This window comes from Lagenorhynchus albirostris, chromosome 6, assembly GCF_949774975.1.
Source record: "Lagenorhynchus albirostris chromosome 6, mLagAlb1.1, whole genome shotgun sequence".
In the NCBI taxonomy this organism is placed as follows: domain Eukaryota; kingdom Metazoa; phylum Chordata; class Mammalia; order Artiodactyla; family Delphinidae; genus Lagenorhynchus; species Lagenorhynchus albirostris.
In genome coordinates, this window is record NC_083100.1 from 89,086,598 (window position 1) to 89,111,095 (window position 24,498).

The window sequence follows — 24,498 nt, forward strand, 5'->3', positions numbered from 1 at the left end:
GTCTGCACTGATTTAAATTCAGACACAGGCTTTAGCCCACATTTTTTGTTCTCTCTTTTAGACACACATGTCTGCCTCTCAGGTCAGTTCAAGTGTACCAAGAACCAGAAATGCATCCCAGTAAACCTCAGATGCAATGGGCAGGATGACTGTGGAGATGAGGAAGATGAAAGGGACTGTCGTAAGTCACCTCCAACTGTTCACTCTGACCTCTGACTCCCAACTGAAATTGGTCTAAAGATTATTATTGTTCACCATAAATTTATACAGTGTGGAAAATATAATTGCAATGATGGGCAAATAATTCCAACTAGATGTCTATTGGGATGGTTAAGAAACTCTGTATAAAAATATATAGAAAATTAAAACATGGGTGATCTTTACTTAAAAGCTACCTGGAGATTATTACAAACATGAAAAAACATGCATTCATCCACATTATCCTTAAGAGAAGCAGCAAAACCAAATTACGGGTGATTATGGTGCATTTTTAAAAAATATATAGATTTTTTTTTTTACCATATTAAGTAGCTGCAGGTAATTTTCTTCTGTTGATTTAATTAGTTACTTGAAATGAACTCCATTTTAATTAGAGATTTTTTTCCTTAATAATAACATATTGAATGTATGATAAGAAACAAAAATCTGGACAAAATAACCTAACAAAATCACTTGTTAAAAACTGTAAGTAATACTCCTTCTAATGTATCTTAACAAGCTACTTCAAAAGACAATTGTAAAATAATTTTAATTCTGTTCACGTTTTATTTCAATCTCCCATGAAAAATCAATATACATAAAATGGGAGGCAGAACAATTTACATCATATACATACATGCACATAGGCAGGCAGGCACATACACACGTACATGTACATACACACACAGGATCTGAACCATAGAGCACCTGTCAAGTTCAAGCTTTCAGCAGAACTGCTGTCAACATTTCTGTCTTACTGAAGTTTTATTTTATTCCTCTAAAACTTTTATTAGTAAATAATGTGCAGTCATCCAGCAATTTGATTAAGATGGTACATTCAGAATAAAGTCAGTACCAGTTCTTTATGGTTAGAGATTCTAGAAGCTGATCCATTAAACTGACTAAGGTTTGTGAAGCAGTTTATAGTTTGAGTCAGATGTTCACCTCTTCCGTCAAAATCTCAACACAACTAGAGGTTTTGATAAATTCCGTGCCTTTCTTTTTCCCATTCACTAATATCTTCTGATTTTAGTCTTTTTCTATTTACAAAAATGCCTATGTGTAAATTCTTATATTTATTTATCTGAAAAAAATTATTTTGAAAGACCCTGAATCCTTTATTTTTTAATTAGTTTCAAGATATCTAATCAAGGTGGGGTGGTTTTGAAAACTCTGATTTTTATCAAATGCATCATTTGCAGAAATATGTTTTATTTATTTATACTGGAACGGGTAATAGGAATACACTATAGATAATTAAAAGTTAAAACTTATCACCTTCAGGGTCTTATTAATTAAAAGATTATACATTTTCAATTGATTAACTTAAAATTTTATTTGTTTTTTAATTAGAATGTCTATTTTTGTCCAAAGCTACATTTTAATAATAGATGCTTTCCTCTTAAGCCGAAAACAGCTGCTCTCCAGACTATTTCCAGTGTAAAACTACCAAACATTGCATTTCCAAGCTGTGGGTTTGCGACGAGGATCCAGACTGTGCAGACGCATCAGATGAGGCCAACTGCGGTGAGTGTTTTGTGATGGTGGATCCTACCTCTTGCATTTGTATCATCATCTGAGATGGCCATAGTGAAATGAATTTGAACACAATTCTGATACAACTAGGGCCTAACGTGCGAATGTTTTTCCTCTGTGCTCCCAGAGTCAATAACCTCAGGTTAGCTATTTTAGAAAAAGCATGGAGGGGTAAGGCAAAAGGGTTAAGTATTGCTTTAGCATAAGTCAAAACTGTTTCTAAAAAGACAGATCTGAAAGGTAAGATAAAACTGTCTTCTTATGTTAGCGTATGCACATGCTATTAGCATTTAATGAATAGAAACAATAAAACATTTTCATATTGTTCTAGGCTTCATTTTTCTCCTTAAATATGATTGTTCATTTATCCAATGATTATTGTTCATTCTTAAACATGGTGGGGAAAAAGAAAAAAGATAACAAAGGCATCTGTTCTGTTTTAGTAGATGACAGCAATCATTTGTTAGCATGTTTCTGAAACATTAATATTTTCACTTAAGATCAATTATTTTATTTACAGTTATTATTACTTAACATTGCAGAAATGGAGAACATATGTATTCATTTTTGTTTAATGTATTTGATTCTATCCTGAATGTGTCAACAGTGGAACAGAAATAAAGTAATAGTTGTCATGTGTAACTCATTTTTTTCAACATTTATAAAACATTAATTGAGGCTATTTTTTAGGTGACTGCACCAAACTTGGCATTGTTAGGGAAGCAAAAAAGCATTTAATCTAGTAATTGATTAGAAAAGACAGAGTTTGTCCAAACTAAGGACAGAACCTTCAGGCTTCTTAGAAAAAATTGTCTTAAATGCATTTGCTAGATTCCACCCTACTGTTAATTAACTCTTCTGGGAGAAATCAAAATGATGAAAATCATTTAAGTTCTTTGAAATTCCATTATATTGAACAGTATTCATGAGCTATATGTATAATCACAGGCAACAATACATCATTAAGAGGTTTTTTTCTAATACTGTCTCTATATAACTGTGTCTTCATGACATGCAATCAGTATGGCTTATCACTTTATAGTATCATAAAACCACCATTTCTCACTTTGTGGAATTGACCTTCATAATCAATTCACAAAGCATCAAACCACATCCATCACCAGTTTGTCCATAACACTTATCAAGGACTTTTGCAGACGAGTTTATATTACTGGCTGTTTTGCTCTCTTGTCTTTTGTATTTTTGTTTACCAAAGCAATATGGAATAATGACTTATATTAGCTATCTGAAAAATTTCTTGGATGAAATGTTTTTTTTCTCCATTTTACTCTTCTTCCTCATCACTTTGATGTGATTTAACTGTTTTGGTATGTTACACCGTTCAAACTGATAATTATTAATCATCATAATAAGAATAATGCCTAATATTTATGTGGTGTTTACCGTATGGCCCAAGAAATGCGTTAAAGGCTTTATAGCGATTATTTCATTTAATCTTCTTATTATCCCTATTTTATGGTTGAGGAAAATGAGATCCAAGGAGTAATTTACCCCAAATCCTACAGCTAACAAGTGGCATAACTGGAACTTGAATCCAGGGTTATTTGACACCAAAGCCTCTGCTCTATGACCATAACATGAATCCACATCATTTTTTCTATATAAAAAGAAAATATTTAAATATTTTCTGTTATAAAATTATATAGAATTCTCCTAGCCACAGTTATTGCTTTAAGTTCCAGACCAGTATACAAATATATACATACATACAGAAAATGGGGGAAAGGATGAATAAGGGTTACCATTTAATGTATCTTAAACCCACTCTAAAATGTTACCATGGACAGGTGCTAATTTAACTTAAAGAAACTTCTTCTACATATATTTTAGCATGGCATTTGTCAATCCTTATTTTTGAAGGAGCTAAAAGACCACCTCTTTCCCCTTTCTTCTGTCTTCAATACATATATAAATGCCATGTATTTTTGCTAATTCTTTTAACACCCTTGTGGGATGGTTCCTCGTTTGATGCTTTATTGAGTGGGAAAGAAACATAACACTCCTTAAAGATTAACCCTATCAAGCCAAGGCCTTATTATTTGAATCTGAGTTACATGCTTCTTTGTGGGTGAGAATGGGCCTTGTCTAGAAGAAGGGATGTGTTTCACTATTTCACATGTCAAGTGGCCTAGCAGGTTGTAGTGTAGACTTGCATTAAATGCTGTTGAGAAACTGGCCCATTCGTTGTTGCAAAACCTCCATTTGCAACCCATTTTTATTTCAGTTGCCTTCTGTACTTTCTTAGCCCAGTGCTCAGTTTAGGAGGAGATTCTTTTTTATTCTTGGAGTTCACCTAGCCCTTACATCTTATTTTTCAGCACCAATATTTGTATTTATCTATAGTTTTATATCTAATTGTTTTCTGTCACTTCTAAAGTTCCAGGATTATAGTTTGTTTTACCTTGACCTAAATTAAACAGTTTGGTTTGCTTTGCTTTTAATTGTGTAAATAAAACCAATGTAGAAGCACACATGCAAGGGAGAGGGAGAGAGAGAGACAGTCACTATAGAAAAGCCTAACAAAACAGAGCACAGTAACTTAACACAAACACAGTACACATGTAGTATAGGGAACTAAATAACCAGTAATGTGCAAATATTTTAAAAATTATTTGATTTTTATATTTACCAAAATATCACATGTTTATTGCAGTCAGCCCAGTGTAAGTTTTGAGATCTTATAAGTACTTGCAAATTTAACAGCTAATGCTCAATATTTGTAAAAAATTGTATGGTAATCATTTCCAGGTTAGCATAAGGAGGCTTTGAAATCACTTTGAATAGATGTAGATTAAATATAGTTTAGGAGTCTTTGTCCAGTAATCTAGTCGTGGTGAGACTTTGAATTTAAAAATTAAATTAACTGCATAGTTTCCCATCTTATTATGGCTAGATTTTGAGATGGTTGTATTTGAGTCCATTAAAGCTACATTTGGCATGTTTGGATTTAAATTGAAAAATATTTTAAAGCACCTTTTAATTCTATTTTTGTATAAATATAGATTTAAATCTATGCTACCTTCACAGTTGTAGCAGGATACAGTGGGCCTGTCTTATCCACAGGTTCCACATCAGCAGATCTGGAAAGGCCCACTGTACTAAGCTATTTTGTCTAAGGGACTTGAGCATCCATGGATTTTGGTATCCGTAGCGATCCTGGAACCAATCCCCTGTGGATACCAAGGAAGGCTGTAGTTTTAACTTTGTTTTATGAGTTGTTAATAGTTATTATAAAATTATTTCTTTTTGCCTGAGGTTGTTTATTCTTTCCTCACTCTATGCCCAAATAAAAGAAAGCTTCTTAAAACGTAGATATACACACTTCTACTAGACTATTGATGTTAACTACTCTTAGAAGGCTGTTACACTATTTATTACAATATTGGGCCAGCGCCACATTTGAATGCCTGACCACAATCAGTAGACTACTCCAACTGTGGCAGCTCTGGGCTTTTCATTAAGAATCTCAGTTTCAAACTTTCTTCACCTTCTGCCTGCCATTTTCTATTTTAGGAATGAAATGAGCATTTAGGGATTTGACGGACCTGTACTAGATTCATAATTCTTTGTAACAGAGTTGAAACTTTCTGCAATTTGACTCTCATAAGGTGATATCAGAATATGTCTTTCCATTATGTTCTCTCTCCCTGTTTTATAGTTTAGATTCTCAGTGCCCTAGATCCCTATGAAACATCCTTTTCATCAGTTTTATGCCTGGGCTTTCCTGGTCAGCTATGAACTCACCACTCTGCTCTCTAGAGTCGGCTGTTTGTGCTGCCACATCACTCCTCCCTGTGGTCTCATTTCCTGCTTTCTTCTACATCATTTCTGTGTCATCAAAGAGAGTCTTGCTTTCACGCTGGTTCAGAGTCATTTGCTGCTTTTGAACAGTCTTGATTTATAACCAACCTGCTGCTTGGCTAATTATTTTTACTTAATGCAGTCGTTATAATCACACTAGCTGGGGCTTGTGAAAGGAACTTGAGCTTCCTACAGTAGCTTTGTACTTTCCACAGCCTGGATTTCAAGCATGACACTGAACACACTCAAACCAAAAGACAGAACCCGTCAATGCTTGCTTTTATTCTCCCTTAAATGTCTGATGAGGAAATTTGAATTGGGTTACTCAAGCTATGAGAATATAAGAAAAAAAAATATTTTTTAAGTTAAAGCAAGTGTAATACATATTAAATTATAAGATATTTCAAACACAAAGACTTGCACAGAAAGTTACACAATTATATACCTGTACCATTTTTAATAGACTTTAACATTTGGTCTAAGATATCTCTTAAAAAATTTAAATCCCTACAATAACAGATTTATAGCAGTACATAGGAAGCCTACGTATTAGATGCTGTATTAAAAAAAAGTATGAAATGTAGAACTTGAAAAATTTGCCTCCTTTTACCTACTTTTAGAACAAAAATATGTGTGTTTCTTTCAGTTTATAAGATTCTGTTCACATATCTTTTGGGCTGGCAATTTCCTTAGTGGATATTCTGTCATTTATATTTTCAGGTGTTATTTAATGTTGTTTAGCACCATGTATATAGGATTATACTGTATATTAATGAATGAAAGTAGGTAAAATGAAAGATTGTATTGCCTCTTCTCAACAGCAACACCTGATAATGCACCTCTGTGTAGAAGGTACTTTTGTTTATTCCTTTAAGAAAACTTAGATTTGTGCTTATATGTTAAGATCAGTTTGAGGATCCAAGTGGTATCAGACTTTGTTTACAAAAAGACTATCCATTTTCAGCCATTAACATTTCAGGACAAAATATAGTAATGCGTAAAAAATGACCTATTGTAGAGTTGTGACTGTAACATTTATTAGCTTTGTGATGTGTATGTAGGGGACAGATGTGGTATAGATGATGATTCTGATAACCATACTTATTCTCCAGTCAGTGTTAGATTCAATGCCTGGGCTGCAAAGCCTCTGGGCTAGATTTTTTATGTCATCAGGCCACTGTTCATATATGGTTCCTTGTTCGGAGTTCATGTGGTAAATAATGGGAGTGGAAAGAGAGGTGACATAGGGTTTAGTGTGAAACAATGAACTCTGCTACCTCTTGCTGGGTTATGGATGCCAGAGTAAATTATTACTTATTTTTATTTCCATTTGAAATCTTAACCTTCTAATTAATATTTTTAGTTTTCAAATCCAAAATTCTTGAGAGGTATTTTTAAAGGAATATGAACAGAAATTCTTCATGATGAGTTTCCTTTGACCCAAAGCAGAATTGACATGAAAAATATTACTTAAGGGCTAGAGAGATAAAATAGAGAGTGGATCTACCCTGTGACCAGAGATTTCTCATTCCTATGGATCATATTATCCACATGAGTACACTTCCCTTCAAACTTCTGTGTTCTAAGAAAGAGACAAACCTCCAGTATATAAATACCTCCCTTTTGATACAGTTACTGGGTTTTGACTAATATTTGAAAAAAAGCAGAATATAAACTGATACTATTTATTAAAGTTCAAGTAAATCTGATATGTTTTCAAATAATATTTTTGATTAATGGTATTTGGGTTACGTGAATTGTATTATCTTACTCAAGATTTCTAATGTAAGTTCATATATTTATATTTAACCTTAAACTAATAAAAAGTTACAGAATATGTATATACCTGCAATAATATTATAGTAACCATTTTGCTGTAAATACTAATATCAAATATTAATGTTAAAGTAAATGTATGGTATTTTGTTTTAGTTCATTAAAATCAATCATTCAGGAATTGAGTGTATTGACAATTAGTGTTAAATACTGAGTATTAAATATTGAGTGGCTGACTCAATTAAAAAATCCATATCACAATGCTGGGAACTTACTTTTTATAAACTGCCATACAGCTTTAATTAATTAAGCTATTGAAAGAGTAACATCTTACCTGTTTCAGCTTGTTGAAGACATTTCTAAAGTATTAATCTGATTTTTTTCTATCACCAAGTAAACAGTACTAGCAAAAATGTCATATTATTTAATAGCATATATGGCTATAGATCCACATTTTGAATATTCTTATATTACATTAAAAAATCAAACATCGAATCTGTTTATATTTTAGTCTCCTTTGTAATTAACTTCTGAATCCTAAAAACAAAGTGTACTCAGAAAATTCAATATAGTACTTAATTCCAATTAATCATGTTTTTCTATAAAAGATCATACAGCTATGTCTCTTAACAATTATATCTGTGTATCAGTAAGCTAGATTCCTCATATGGATATTTCTGTCTGTTTCTAGAAACTATTCATAGATGGTGAGGTGTTATGTTACTTTATGGATTCCTATCCTAGAAGTTCTTTGGATGAACTTAGAGTTCTTGGAATGAGCGTATCCCCAGTCCCATGATAATTACTGCTTCAAGAAGAGAATCTTTTGGATTCTCAGATCTTCAGTTTGGTCTTTTAATGTTTAAAACCACAAGATTCTTGGTATAAAGAGGCATTGAGCAGTAAAAATCTCACTGCATAACTATCAGGGAATCAGAGAGGTATAGGAAACTACCTCTAGTAATCATAAATCATTTTATGAACTCAGTACCCTGACAATTCAGCCAGTTCTTTTTAAATAAAGAACATTTTACTGAGTCAGAGGGAAGAAAATTGAGAATCAATCACTTAAAATATAAACAAAAAATTTTTTTCTGTCTGGATTTACCATGTCCCTTTCATAATATTCAAATAGAGGTAATTGCAGATCAGATTTGTTAATATTTCTTAAAATTATTATTGGGAACATGTAATTTAAAAGCCTGGTATTACCAAGAGATATTACCAATGGATATTGGTATTACCAATAGGGAATTTGAAAATTACGCACAAGGCTGAATTTCAAGGGGCTCTCATATCAGCACCCCTGTTCTTTGCAGAGGAAAGCACCAGGACTTTTAAAATCTCTGGATACAATCAGTTCATCCTACAACATACTTTGGGCCCACATTGTATTACTTGTTTCCTTTTTAATATTTTACTTGTAGAACTAAACTTGATTTTTGTATCTTTATAACATTCATTTATTTTAAAAATTAATAAACATCTACTGAAAATGTTAAGTAAGCCATTATACATACTCAGGGAATTCAAAGTCTAATAATAAGGATAGTTTTGAAAGCTCATCATGCTAGGCATTGTGCTAAACTTTATGTGTGGATTATGTGTGGATTATATCATTTAATCCTCACAACAATCCTATGAGAGAGGATGTTATGTGAGAGAGTATAACTATCATTATTCCTATTTTATAAGTAAGGATATAAGGCTCAGAGAGTGTAAGTAATTTTCGTAGGATTACCCAGGTAAAAAATGAGTAAGCAGAATTTGGTTCCACAGGAGATGTCTTCAGCCCCATGCACTTAACCATTGCTCAGTAGAGCTTCCTTGACCTGGCTTAAATGTGCAGTAAGGCAAGGAATTAAGATGCAGATACAAATGATCCTAGACAAATAGGAATGGATAAATGTCATCAGAAAAAAATGCATACTTAAATAGAATTTTTTTAAATAACATTGTCACTAATAGTGAGTGGGCGTAGGAGTGACAATGAAGGGATGCCTTGTCTATAGTCAATTTGAAAGCAAAACAATGTCATTAAATTCTAGCTTGACACAATTCTAGTTTGACACTAGCCTAACAAAATCCAATTCTCTCTTTGTTAAAAGGGAGATTAGTGAGTTGAGCAAAGCCCTATTTTCCCATGACCAAACTTTTCATAATGAAGCAACTAGAAAAAATGACAGAGAACTGAACAGGGGGTAACCTTCTCAGCAGCCAGTCAATACTATGTAACACCCTGCTTATTCACTGTTAGAGCCATCTAGTACGTGATCCACAGCTTACCATCCATGTTATGCAGGTCACACGTTTGAAAATGTTGTCCTCCACTTGATTAACTGAATGAACATGAATATAGATTTATTTTTTAAATCATGCATTTTCTCCTTCCTGAAGCTTTTATAAATACATGAAATTGCTGTAGGTACGTACAAAGAGTATTTTCAGGAAATGGTGACATTCCTCAGAGTCTAACTCTATGCATAATGCAAGTCATTTAAGGAACTGCAACAGTGCTTTTAAAAATGGTATCTTCATTATATTCTTATTCAAAAGTCTCTACCAATCTAAATGAAGCATAAGTAATACAGAGGATCTATTAATAGTTAAAATGAATTCTAGAATTATTGTTATCAATGGTTATTAATTTTGGGTGACTAAACTATTATTAAAGTAGATTAAAATACAAGTGACTACTGAGAAGAGAATATTTGCTCATGCTAGTATTACTCTTAGTATACTTTCAAAAACTTTCACCATGCAGAAGTGAAGGTTATTGACGCTGTGCTTTGTTCCAATTTTTTGAAAACTTTAATATAAGAAAGCATTTTTTTCTTATTTTATGAAATTTGGTAATTAATCACTGGGCATGAATTATCTAGATTCTTTTCTGGAAAAAAAGTCTTGGCACTACATGCTGTATTTTTTGGCACTGAAACAAATGCAAGAAATGAACATGCTAAAATCTCTAGTTTGGAACAGTTAAGATGACTCTTTTTCAAAAACTATCGGGTGTGGGGTAATGGGATGGCAGTACCAATCTTAAATCCCAGAGCTTTCTTTGCGCTACTTGGTTTTCACAGCTGGAATTTACTGCTTCTTTATAGTACAAAATTATTCATCCACCCAATTTCATTTTTTTGGCTCAATGCTGTGACTTAGTAATTTTCAGCATCTTACTGACAGATGGAAAGTGTTCACTAACCATGCTGCTGAATTAACACGGAATGCATTTCTAAACCACAATAAAGGATGGAGCTGAAAGCGTCAAGTCCACGCAGTTTCATCTAGAGTGCGTATATTGTTATGATGTTCATAGAATCTTCAAAGGAAAAGGATCATTAGAGGTCCTCTGGTTTTCACCTACTTTAATAGGGCCACATCTATCATTCTTAATCAAACAAACAAACAACAAAAATACTTCTCTTTGTCTAGGTAATATGCTAGAATCACACTATAAATTAAGCCTATTTTTTTTCCTTTTAAAATATTTCCAATGGAAATATTGAATAACCAAACGTTATCCTTTGGGTTAAAGTCCTTTGTTTAAGAACTCAAGTGTTTTTACATCCTTCTTCAGGCCAAAATAATTTCATTTTCTTTAATCTCTCTGCATGTGTTCTATTTTCCTTTCTATTCATCAGCTGTATATCTCTCTCCTGAAACCTTCCCAAGTTCTATGCTTTGGGTAAGATCTGTGGAACAGTATGCGGCATTTTTAGTTATATATGTGCTGAGTATCTCCTGTTCTCCATTGCTGTATGCCCACTATTGTATTCTAATACTGCTTCTATGTTATTGCATTTTTAAAGGTTCTAATGAAGCCTACTGTCTCCCTTGCCAAATTATAAATTCCAGGAGGGCTGGATCTATATATCTTTCTAATCCCTAATATATCCAGTACCTAGTACAGAATCTGGCACAGATAAACATTTGAGGAACAAGTGAAGGAAGGAAATTTTAAAAATACAGATTTTATTTGGTTCAGCCGAATATAATACCTTTCTCCCCTAAACCTGAACTTTGGGAATCTGGTTTTCTTTCTTTGAGTTTATATGTATTTTATTTCATATTTGTGAAGAACTGCTTTTCCTCCTGATGAATTCAGTAGTTGGGGCTTGATTAGTGTACAAATTGGCTAAAATTGTAAGGGAATTTCAATATAGAGAGTCACTGACACGTTGTGTCAAACTTGTACAATGAGATGTGCCTCCTCTCTGTAGGAAGAAAGTGTGCTATGGCAGTACAATCAGGCAGCTTTCTGAAAAGAGCCTAAAACTCTGGTGTTACTAGCAACAGAGCTCCATTCTTGATTTCAAAATTCGTTAAGTGGATAGATTCTTCAGGTTTCTACTATTTCCTCATTTGTAAACAGATATAATACTTTTGTCCTTAGAAAGCTGATGAGAGGGTTAAAAGAAATAAAGGTGTATGAGTACCTAGTAGATGTATAAGTACATAATAGACCCACAGAAAATATTTTTTGTCCCTTTTTTCAGAACTTTTTGCTACATATTTAGTATTGACACAGGCTAAAACAATTACACATTCTGTAATGGAGACAGAAGGGAACAAATAAAAGATTTAAATAAATACTATGAAATTTTATGACAATAAAATGGTTCTGTGAAATCTTGCTTTTTTTGTCAGAAGAAAGGAAAAAATAAAACATAGAGTTAATAACAAAGAGTTGGTGACTTAAGAGAATAATTCCTAGTGTATTAATAAATGTTAAAGAGCATATGACTAGTATGAATCTTCAGGTACATATTATATGGTATCCAGGAAATCTTAGATTCACAATTCTGTATATTCACTACACGTCCCTGTGAGTACTGTTTGTTTGTTTAACAGCTTTATTGAAGTATAATTGGCATACAATAAACTGCATATATTTTAAATGGACAATTTGATAAGGTTTAACAGGTTTGTTAAACAGGTGATTAAATCCTCACCACAATCAAGATAATGAACATGTTTATCACCCCTAAAAATTTCTTTCCCTTTGCAATACCTCTCCCTCACCCCACTTCCTGCCTTGCCTCTATTACCTGCTTTCAGCCCCTGTAGATTAGTGTACATTTACATAAAACTGGAGTCATACAGTATGTATTAACTTTGTCTGGCTTATTTCACTCAGCTTAATTATTTTGAGATTATCCATGTTGATGGTTGTATTGAATGTTCATTCCTTTATATTGCTGTGAAGAATTCTATTGTATGGATAAATATAATATTTTTTATCTGTTTACCCATTTATGATCATTTGGGTCAGTTGAAGTTTTTTTTTAATTGAAGTATAATTGATGTACAATATTATATAAATTACAGGTATGCAATATAGTGATTCACAATTTTAAAGGTTATATTCTATTTATATTTATTATAAAATATTTGCTATATTCCCCATGTTGTACAATACATTCTTGTAGCTTATTTTATATCTATCTAATAGTTTGTACCTCTTAATCCCCTGATTCAAGTTTTAGACTATTGCAAATCAAGTTGCTATGAACATTCTTGTATTAGTCTTGGTGTGGCTACATGCTTTCTTTTCTCTACAGGTAGACTAGTTCACATGATAAGCATATGCTTAACTTTTTAAGAAACGTTTTAAGAAAGTATCAAACTCTTTTACAAAGTGGTTGTACTATTTTACCATTCCCACTGGCAGTATTGGAGAATTCCAGGTTCCTCTACATCCTTGCCTATACTTGATACTTTTAAATTTTAGTCATTCTAATAGATTTGTAATGGTATCTCATTGTGGCTTTAATTTGCATTTCATTAGTGATTAATGATATTGAACATCATTTCACATGCATATTTGCTGTCTGTATATCTTCTGTGGTGAAATATGTATTCAGATAATTTTCTCATGTTTTTATTGGATTGTTTGTTTTTATATTATTGAATTCTGCAAATTCTTATATATTCTGAATCCAAGTTACTTTTTGGATAAATTTTTTGCAAATATATTTTCGTAGTCTATGCCTTGTCTTTTCATTCTCTTCTTCTCCTTACTCTAGGTTCAGTTTGCTCTTCTTGTTCTAGTTTATTATTGTGTAAGCTGCGGTCACTGATTTGAAACCTTTCTTCTCTTATAATATAGGTGTTTCATTTTTTAATGTGCACCTAAATACTGCTTTAGCAGCATCCCACACATTTTTATATGTTGTATTTTTATTCATTTCTAACTTGTACGTTCTAACTTCACTTTTTATTTCTTCTTCAACCTATGGGTTATTTAGAAATGTGTTATTTAGTGTCCAAGTAACTGGGGATATTCTAGATATTTTTGTTTATAATTTAATTCCATTGGTGGCCAGAATACATACTTTTCATGGTTTGAATTTCTTCTTTACTTAACTTGAATTCTTTGAAATTTATTGATACATCTTTTATTGTTCATGATTTAGTCTATTTTGATAAAGATTTCACGTTCCTTTGAAATGAAAGTATATTTTGCTGTTGTTGGGTGCTCTATACATATCCTTAGATCAAGTTGGTTGATAGTGCTGTTTAGGTCTTCTATATCCTTATTAATTTTTTGTGTACTTATTCTATCATTTACTGTGAGATGAGTAATGAAATTTCTGACTTACTGTGAATTTTTCTTTGCAGTTCTACCAGTTTTTGCTTCATATGTTTGGAAATGTTGTTACCAGTGCCTTTTAGAATTGTTATGTTTCCATTTGTAATTAGGAAATAAACTTCCTTATCCCTAGTAAAATTCTTTGCTATGAAATCTACTTTGATATTATTATAGCCTCTCTTGGTTTCTTTTATTTATTATTAGCATGGTATATCTTTCTCTATTCTTTTACTTCTAATGTATTTGTGACTTTATATTTAAAATGTATTTCCTAGAGTTAGCACAGAATTGAGAATTTTTTTCCAAGTTGATAATCTCTGCCTTTTAATTGGAGTTTTTAGACTATTTACATTTTAGGTGACTGTGAATATGTCTGAGTCTATCATCTTTCTTAAAATATGATTTGTTAGGTGAAATCAGAGCAGTGTTTTTGTTTTCTAGGACTAACTCTTTTCTACTGAGCTGACACCATTCTATTCTGAATATTCTACCCAGTGTCCTGTACATTATAAGATTGTCCAGTTTTACTAGTGGGAACAGGCACCATTCCAGGTCCTGTGTGAGTTGCAGATACTCTCCCTATAATCTTTGCAGATGGTTCTTTTGCTAACATCTGGTAGTTTCCTTATATGTGCATACTGAGTCACCTTCTGCTATATACTCAAGGAGGATCCTCTGTAAATCTCCAGGGTTCACATTCTGTGAAGCATTTTCATCTCCATGGCTGTCCTGAGTACTTGCATGATCTTGGACTCTCAGTTCAGTCTTGTCAACTCATGGAGTCCACTGGACTTTCCCTGTGTTTCCCTTTCTCATCTTGCACCTGGAAATTCTCTCAAGACAATAAGACCCAGGATTGTTAGGGATTACCTCATTTGTTTCTTTTCTCTCAGAGATCATTGTACTTTATTGCCTGATGTTTAATGTCTTGATAACCACTGTTTCATATATCTTATCTTTTACTTTTTTGGTTGTTTCAGGGAGAGGGTAAATCTGGTGCCTCTTACTCTAACCAAAAATCTTTTTTTTTTAAATATGAAGCACAACTTCTTTGATAAACTTTCAGTGCTTTGTTTGCCCTCCTCTGACATTTCTAAATTAATGTCCCAGCCACTAAGTCATAATCTGTTTTTGTAATCAGATTTTATTTCTCCAGGTCTCTACCACCATGTTAATGCTTAGTTAGTACTACCACATATCTGAAGAAGTTGGCATAAGTAATGATTTTGGAATAACACAGAGACACTGAATATAGTTCTAAACAGGGACAGAATTCTTACCATACTGTTACTTTATTCTAATAGAACTTTAAGAGTATATTGCCTATTTTGGTCTACAACGAGTGCACTTTTTTTTTTAATCAGGTGTAAATACTTGGAAAGCAGATATTGTAAGTTCTTATATAATAATTTTTATTGGAGTTTTAGATAGATAGGCAGTTTTTGAAGGGATTTTTGGAAATATTTAGAAGAAACGTATAAATGAGGAGCTGACTACAGTACTCATTGTATATTCCCTAGGTTGATAACTTTTCTAGGAATATGCCAATCATGACTCTGTACTCAGGCTAAATTATAAAGCTTGTAAGTAAGGCTAAATCATCAGTGACTGAGCATTTTCTCCTTCTTTCACGTTATTTTTGAGGATGGTCACACTATAACCTGTCTTCTTGCCCTATATTTAGCACCCAGAAATGTCTCCTTGAGTAGCAATGATGTGAAATACCTTTGAGTTGTTAAGCACATCTGTATTTTATGTTTTTGGTCCATAGGCAAGGTCAGGTGAGATGAGTTATTTCAAAATCTGAAAATTTTTCTATGTGAGGAAGATACTGAGAGTGGTGGTTCTTTACACAAAAGGAAACAAATTCAGCCCTGGTGCAAATGTGTCTCACTGGAGGCCATGGGCTATTCAGGGCCAATGAATCAGTGTCTATGGTGAAAGGCCACCAGCCAAACATGAATTTGCAACTATTATAACTGGACCAAGGCCCACTACAGTAATTTATATTCTCAGTGCAGCTTCTGCCTCCATCCCTTAAAGACTAGAGGAGAGTTTAGTGAAAAACAGGAGAGTCACGAGTGGGTGGGAGCCAGAATCTGGGGAAATGTGGGCATAGGCAGACTCTCAGATTCTCTACTGGGCCTAGGTCAGGCTTCAAGAAAGAAGGCAGAGAGCTGTGGTGAGAAATGGAAGCATCCCCATGCTGTTCTTCGGTGAGAACTCATTCCTTCTCCATACAGGCATTGCTTCACCAGGGCACATTTCTATTAGACATGTCACTACTACATGCAGTTGACATTCTGAAAATGCTGATTATTTATATTATTTAAACTGATCAAATCTGAATGATAAGGTTAATATTATTTTCTTTTATTTCACTTTTATTACGTTAGGCCCTGGGCCAGGAATTGAGTTGTGGAAGTAAAAGAAGAAGCTGAAACTAAATCTGTATGATTTAACTGTCTTTAGGGATAAAAGCAATATATTCCAAACCTTGAATACAGAAGTGATGTTGATTTCTACAGTTAATATAAAAGAAAGATGGTCATTGGAGAATACTTTAGGAAAAGTATTAGCTATCTTTTTAAAGGATTTAAAAAACTAACGAGATTTTAAATCCTGTTAGATATGGGTTTCTCTTTTTATTAATAAATAGGCAACAGCATTGCAAACTTTCTGAAAAGGATCAACTTAATTATCTGCTAAGATCTCCTGCTGAGGTGGAGATGATATTTTGATTAATGTAGAACAAATAGTTCTACAAATGACACCATGACGAGCATGGTCCCTGGTATGTGAGTATCTGCCAAGCGAATACAAATAGTTTTAAGAAATGTCATTTTCCTTCAAAACTATTTCTTAATGGTATATGCAATTTAATTTTAAAATGGCAAGTTTTCTTATTTAGAGGCTTTTAGAGTAAAACTTAGTAGCTTTGGCTCTGTAGCCACATGGCACAGAAAGGTAAGATTATTCAACTAGTCCCTTCCTAAGTAAGTGCTGCATTTTAGCAGGAAACAATAGAGGGTCACAGTGACAGATTTCCTATTGGAAACCTCAGTTCAGATCTGTCTCTAAGGGGATTTTCTCTAAAGCAAACATTCTTAAACACTGGCAGAGAAAGGAAAACCAATGTTACTATATCTGGAGTATATAAGGAACTTAAGACAGAAGATAAAGGATTAAGATGGCTTTACTATTTTCTTCAGCTTTGGAATACAGTCTTGGAGATGTCAACCCAATATTTTAGGTGCAATTGTGATAGAATTGTATGTTTCTGTTTGTGTGTGTAAGTGTATTACATTTCTCTTTCTTTAAAGCTAAAATAATACAACCAATCTACCATTATTGTACTGCCTGCCAATACCACCTTTAGGGCTTCTTTTAAAACTCATTTTTATTGCAGTATTTTTCAGTTTATAAGGTATATTTTTAAAAATTCACAGTTCCTAATATTCTGTTAAATGTTTGTACTCCGTTAAGATGTAAGATAACATATTTTCAAGACTAAATATTCTGCCATCACTCTATAGCATAAGCAGGCTTCATAAATGCTTTTGAAAATCACCTAGTTAATTAAAGTTACAGAATCTAAAATGATGAGAAACCCTCAGAATACTCATATGAATACATATGTAGTTATCACACTAGTAGTATGATAGAATGTAAAGATCAGTAAATAATTTGGCCTCATGATTTACTGACCATATAATAATATTAAGTGTATGAACGTCCATATGCTTCAGTTTCCTTGTGTAAAATGAGCAATATCTATCATAAACTTATTAAGAGGATTAAGTAAGACTACATTCTCAAAACAATTTATACTATATCTGACACATAATGGGTCTGTTTAAGTTAAATGTTCTCTCCTCCTGAAAGCAAATATTTTTTCCGACACTGAGTCAATGGAACATTTATGCTAACTTAGAAATATGAAGAAGAATATGCTGTTTTCATCTAGTATATTTAGATTAGATTTGATATATTTACCTCCATTTGGATATATATTTTCCGTAATATTTCTTAATTATTTACATATATATTTTTATTTTCATTTTTTTCAGATGAGTAAAAGCCCCTTTAGGAGTGTCCAAAGTGAGGGTTCTATATAAAGCCATTTTAAGTCAAACATTGTGAACTTACTCAGAAGTTGACTATAACCAATGTAATTAGACTTGTAAAGTGGAGAAATCATTGATAAACTTTGAGAATTAATTTTTCTTTAATGGATTTTGTGAAGGATTTATAGTGAAAATCATTCCTGGAGAAGACAGGATCAACTCTTTTGAGAAACATAATGTTGCATTTGTCTCTTTTGGGGTCCATCGTTTTCCTTTTATTTTGTAATCAGATCTTGGTGTTTAGTGGAGGGCCCATATTGAAAGATGGTCTTTGCTAAAGATTTGGGCTAAAAGAGGATGAGGGTTTGGCTATTGAGGATAATCAAAGGTAACCAAAAACTAGCAACGGAGATTTGGGAGATACTGATACTTAAGTTTTCCTAAATTTATCTATTGTACCCCCAGGCTCTCTACCTATATTCAGATTTATTGATTTATCATTTGAATTTTGAACAGATGGTCTTGATTGACTTGTGAAATTCGTTTCTGGCCATTATCAGAAAAGATAGAAAAGTAGAAACTGGGAGAACAGGAAGAGAGGACAAGATAATTAAATTTAACTGAGGCCCTAAGATGTGTCCATCACTTTCTTGTAATCCTTAGAGAAACCTTCAAATTAGGTAGAATTGATATTATTGTTCTGGTTGTTAATTATTCTTCCCATTTAATAGATGAGGAAACAGAGAGTCAGAAAGGTAAAGTCAGGCCAATGAATTGGACACAAGTCTGACTGGCCCAGGGAAAATCAGATTTTCACACAATTATTCCAACTTTTAGAGTCAGAGATCCTGTGCCTAATCAAAATTTTGTCATTAACTTCCAGTGTGACTTGAAGAAGTCACATAAGTCCTCTGAGGCTGTTTCTACACCTTAAATGTAGAGGCTTAGATGAGATTATTTATAAGATTTCTTTTCCCCCAGACAGGAACTTCATCCTCTGCAAATAACAAGAATCTGACTATAGTCCACATAATAATACCAATGGGGTATAATTATATTTTTCAAAATTTACCATCTAAATTGCTTATGTTTTCTTAATGATCAGTTTCCATCCAAGTTAGTTTCAATGCCTAAAAGGAGAGCGATTATATAACACAAAGAATTCATTTGTAATTAAGAAAGGTATCAGTTTACTGTTAACTGAAACTGTTTTAAAAGTTTCTATTAAAATTATGAATTCAATAAAATCTTTTCTCATATATATATATATAGAGAGAAATCTTGTAGACATTTGACTTCTTTATTATATCAAATCGTTTTCATCAAGATACAAGAAAGTTTGCTCAGATCTCTTTGGTGGAACAAACTTTGGCTCATTGTTGCTGAATTATCCAGTCTATTCATTAGCATTGGAAAAGAAGAAAATCTTAGTTTTCTGTGTATCTGTTTTGCCCTCAACAGATTTAACTGTTCTCCAAAACACATTTATATAGTGATTGATAAATTTCATTAATTCATAGACCTACAAAGCTCAATTTTCTTCATAAATCGATTAAACATTCTTTAGTTTGAATAGAATAAGACAATTCTTTCTTTACTTCTTCCAGGAAATTTAATTCTAGTTTATCTCTCCTCTGTCTTTCTTCTTCACTATTCGTGTCCTTCCTCCCATCTCTTCATTTTTGTTCGTTCGTCTTAGCTTCTCTTTGCAGCGTATTCCTTCTATTTTTTCTCCCCAATTCCAATAATGTCTCACTCAGTAAAAGTAGTAGTAACTGTGGGTATTTTTTCCCTACCTCAAATATGTTACCTAGTTGATTGAAATTTGAATCTCTTCTACCTTCATTTGGAACCATATGCATATTCCTTTTACCAAAAGGAAATTTTTCATCCAGTATTGGTGAAAAAAAGCACAGAATTATGGTGATTCTGCATCTGTCACCTCTCCTGTTTTGTTGTCAATTTTGATGACTTTTTTCCTACCCATTGTCCAGTTGAATGTTTATATCACATCACTATGCTCTTAATGTGCAATAATAAAGAATAATTACTAACGTCCAAATTCTTTTCAAAAATCAGAACCTCGATCTGTGTAATGACCTTTCGTGGTCAGCAGACCAATCTGAGAAGATATCTAAGTCTTTCTTGACCCTTACCTTAGCAACTCGTCATCCATTTATATGCGAGATGTCTTAACAAAATATAATAGAATTTTACATAAAACTTATTATTGTATCTATATAGTAATGATAATGGGGTTATTATTTTAAAAGGATGCTCAGAATAATTTCTCTCAGGTCTCAGCAAAAAGGAAAAAAAAGTTTTGTTTGGTGCTGAAAGGGCTATTATATTTAATCTCCTTTACATCGTATACCTTGTTATTTCCTTTTGTACCTATTAAAGTTCATTCTCTATCAAACCCTCACTCCAGATTGTTGAGAATGCTTGCCTTATAACCATGTCTTTTCACATTTTGCCTATGTCTCCTAGATTTGTGCCATCTGAAAGTTTGACAACAACACATTTCGTATGTTTACGTAATTTCTTAATAAAATGTTTAATAAAGTTGTGTCAAGGGTGGGTATGCTGGCATACCATCAGTATAGTCCCTTCAGTTTGTCATCAAATATTATTCTTTGGATCTAGTTTTTCAGCAGCTTAGAATTAACCTTGAAGGTATTATTCAAAATAAATTTATTTATCATCTCTTCAAAGACATAATTGACTTTTGGTTTCAAGATACAGAATGCCCACAATGTTATACTGGTACATCATAGTTAGTATGGTTCAATTTGTTGTCTCATCCATTGTCCTCCATAACATTTGGTTTTCTATTTTTCATGAGCACTTTTTTCCCCAGATTTCTTCTTAAGGCAGTCTAGATTAACTTTAAGTCTTACTTTCAGCATATTCTTTGTAAACTTTGTGATATACACAAATTCATTGAGAAGGATCCATCTTTGAGCTCTTTTTGGCTTACTTTTGATCTAATGATTTATATTTTCCATTGAGATACTTTGCTTTCTGCATATGTCTAGTGACTGTATTAAAATGTAAATTTTATTGGCACCTTTATTTAAATTCTCATATTAAATTCAGTCCAAGCACTGGTTTTTTTGCATTTTTTTCATAGCCTCCTGTCTCTCTGATAAATATGATTCTAGAGCAGATGCAGTATTAATATAGGAGGCAAGCAGGCTTATTAAAAGGTGAATAAAGCCATCTAACAGGGAAGTGCACTATTAAGGTTTTTAAAGACATCTGGGAGTAAAGCCAAGCAAACAATCATGTACTGTAAGCAGAATCTTAAAAAAAAAAAAAAAAAAAAATCAATACCTTGCTGACTAGGCAGCCAATGAGGAATGATAAAATAAAGGCTGATGTGATCATGTATTGATATGTAGCATCTGGTTGAACTGTAAGTCAAGTAAGGGGCATATTCTGTCCTGAGAGAGAGAAACAAAGAGAGAAAGAGAGAGACCCCCATAATTTTTTTTAATGAGTTAACTTGTTTTCCTCAAATTATAATGTATGCCAGATTATGAAAAAATGTACACAGTTCAGGAATAACAAATCACTGACAGCTTCAAAATTTTGTCCATATTTATCTCTAAGTGTAAATTACACTTATTAAATGTATAATTTTTTTTCCCTCTGATGCCGACCTGTTGCAGCTTCAGGGTTTTATGGTAAAGGCAACTGTGTTTTTCTTAAATTAACTGTAGCACAACTTTTGACATGTTTACAATTTTAGTAATCTTTTAGAATCCATAAAACTTGAGATCTTGGTGTAAAGTGGCAGAAGGAAGCAATGGAGAATGTTGTTTGGAAGGATTATTTGTGTTCCAGTTTCAGAATGGGTTATAGTGTAGATATTGGATGAGATGATATGGATTCAAGTCCTGGTCTCACAGTTTAAGAGCTGTGGGATTTGACAAGTAATTTATTGTAACGTGAACTTTAGCATTCTCAACTGTTCAATATACTTTCCTTGTTGAGTTGCTGGGAGGATCACATGAATCAGGCTTAGTCTTGAACTTAGTACAGAGAAAACAATAAATATTAGCTGCTATTATTGTTTTCAAACTAAAACATAAAATTCAAGCTGGAATCTGAAAATACTAATATTAGTTTAAAAACTGCTCATAACAATATTTACTTAAGAATCTCTTTGGATAACCAAATTTTACTGTACCAACTACAATGAAATAAAAAATGCCAATGCTATAAAAAATAAAATACAATTCTGGTTGAAATAATAGACCTGTTTGGTACTTTTATTCAGTAAATCCAATTATTGACCTCTAGTCAATAAATCTTGTCCCTAGATTCATTTCATTTTGTATAAGATTCTCAGTATTCTCTCAAAGATGAATTTGGCTTGTTTTTACCTATTTATCAGTGTATGCCGCCATGCTAGCTTTGTAAATATAAACACAAAGCTGAGACTGAGAACAAGGTAATTATCCAGAATATATACAGGCCAAGGAATCCACCATGGCAGTCCACGATCTGGGTTTCTGTATTGTTGTAATCATTTAGCAGTCTTTCAAATCTCTATCTTTATTTTGGCATAAATCTAAACAAGCACCTGAAATTCATTTGTCAAAAAAGGAAGAGGCCAAATATATATGCTCTCTTCCAAGGAGGAGAAATAGCAAGAGAAGTTCTGTTCAAAGCCTTGCTTGATGTGTGTGCCCCTCTGCACAAATGGACCGTCTTCCTTACCTCTCCCATGGCTCTTGCTGAAGTTGACCTGTTTCCTCTCCTTTAGCCACCTTTGTCTCCCTGCTGTTTCTTGGACACTCCAGGCCTGCTTATTCTTTCAAGGTCCTATTTCTTCCTGGGATACCCTTTGTCCCAGATGGCAGCATGTCTCAATCCTTTTCTCTTTGCCAATTTTCAAGGTCACTTTCTTAGTGTAGAGTTTTCAGACTATCCTGTTTGAAATTCCCTCTCGACACACATTCCTTATCCTCTTCTCTTCTTTATTTCTCATTAATACACTCCTTACTCTCCGTAAACTTTTTTTTTCTTTATTTCTAGTCTCTCAAATCGGCACTTGGCCGTTAGCATATAAACCAATGAGGGTAGGGATTTATATCTGTTTCATTCACTGGTATAAACCCTATGAACTCAGAACAGTGCCAAGTACATGATAGGCATTGAGTCATGTTTGTTGACTAAATGACTACATACATCCTTTCTTAAGTTGGGTTTTCCTGGAACTAGAACTTGCATTCACAAGAATTTGAGTATAAGTGGTTTATTGGAGAGATGATTCCAGAAATCAGTAATGGGCAGGCAGTTAACCAAGGAAGGGAAGGAGGAATAGAAGGTACATTATTGAGCAAGTTACTGCAGGAATGAGATCTATTCTACCAGGAAATTCTGTGAGATAATATAGAATACTTAGTTACCCTAAAAAGAGGACAGAGCTGAGATATTTATTCACCAACTCCTGTCAGTCATTGGTTTAACACTGCTCCAAGGAAGGGAAGGGCATTAGTGCCTAAAAAGCACCTCCGGATTGGGACCAAGCAGAGAGTCACATGTGCTTGTAGTTAGAAGTCATTGGCTTAGCATAGACAGGCATGACAGATACCAAGGATTGTAGATGGGGCACTGACACCATACATTTCAAGTCCATGTATCAGAACAAGACATTACTGCTTCGTGGTTCAAGAATCTAAGGATATTCCTCCATTTGAGGGACCCTGAATAGCTCAATGTGTTGTTTCTCTTCTACTCCCACCATAGATTTACAACCAAACCTTTGTATTCAGCTGATATCAGATTTAAATACGCATTAGATTCATTTTAAAGGAAAAAAAATTGACAAAAGGGAATCTTGAAGACTGTATAAGTATATAAGGGGCAAGAGGGTATCCTACTGTATATCCACATAATTAGATCAGAGCCTAAGATTGAAAAGTGTTGGTCACTATCATCTAGCACAACTATTTCCACTTCCTCTTTTTATCCTTTTTCAGTAATTTCCTTACAGCCTGTCAGTTGGGTCCTTAAAAATAGAGTCTATGTTATTATCGTGACTTTCCATAATGTGCTCTGTTGAAATGATTTTACGTATGAAAATAAGGCATGATATGACAATAGAGACTTGAAGTACCTTAGCAGAAAGTGCGATTGGCCACCAGACAATGGTATTGCTAAAACATACTTTTTCTTCATATACCCTTTCCTCCAGATAAAAAACAGTGTTTCTCCTAAGCATTCTAAACCATCTAAACTATGGCTTCTCTAAGGTATTTAGGGTATTGAGGAGAAGATAAACGAAAACTGTGTTCTAGTTGCATACTAAATATTTCTATCTATGATGGCAAACAAAGTCTTATCTACCCATTCATCCAGAAGACCTGGAAGATAAAATAGTAGAAATAACTACTGCAGAGCAGAAAAAAAGAAAAAAGAATGAAAAGAATTGAGGACAGTCTCAGAGACCTGTGGGACAATATTAAACACACCAACATTCGAATTATAGGG

At 33.2% G+C, this 24,498-nt stretch overlaps 1 protein-coding gene across 1 annotated transcript in view; it reads left to right on the top strand.

Moving 5' to 3' along the window:
• LRP1B (LDL receptor related protein 1B) overlaps positions 1–24,498 on the top strand; it is a 1,442,028-nt gene that overhangs the window by 1,234,971 nt on the left and 182,559 nt on the right. Inside the window, exons 65-66 of the mRNA XM_060151186.1 lie at positions 62–181; positions 1,606–1,725. Of these exons, the coding sequence (XP_060007169.1) occupies positions 62–181; positions 1,606–1,725 (240 nt within the window). The remainder of the gene's footprint in view (positions 1–61; positions 182–1,605; positions 1,726–24,498) is intronic.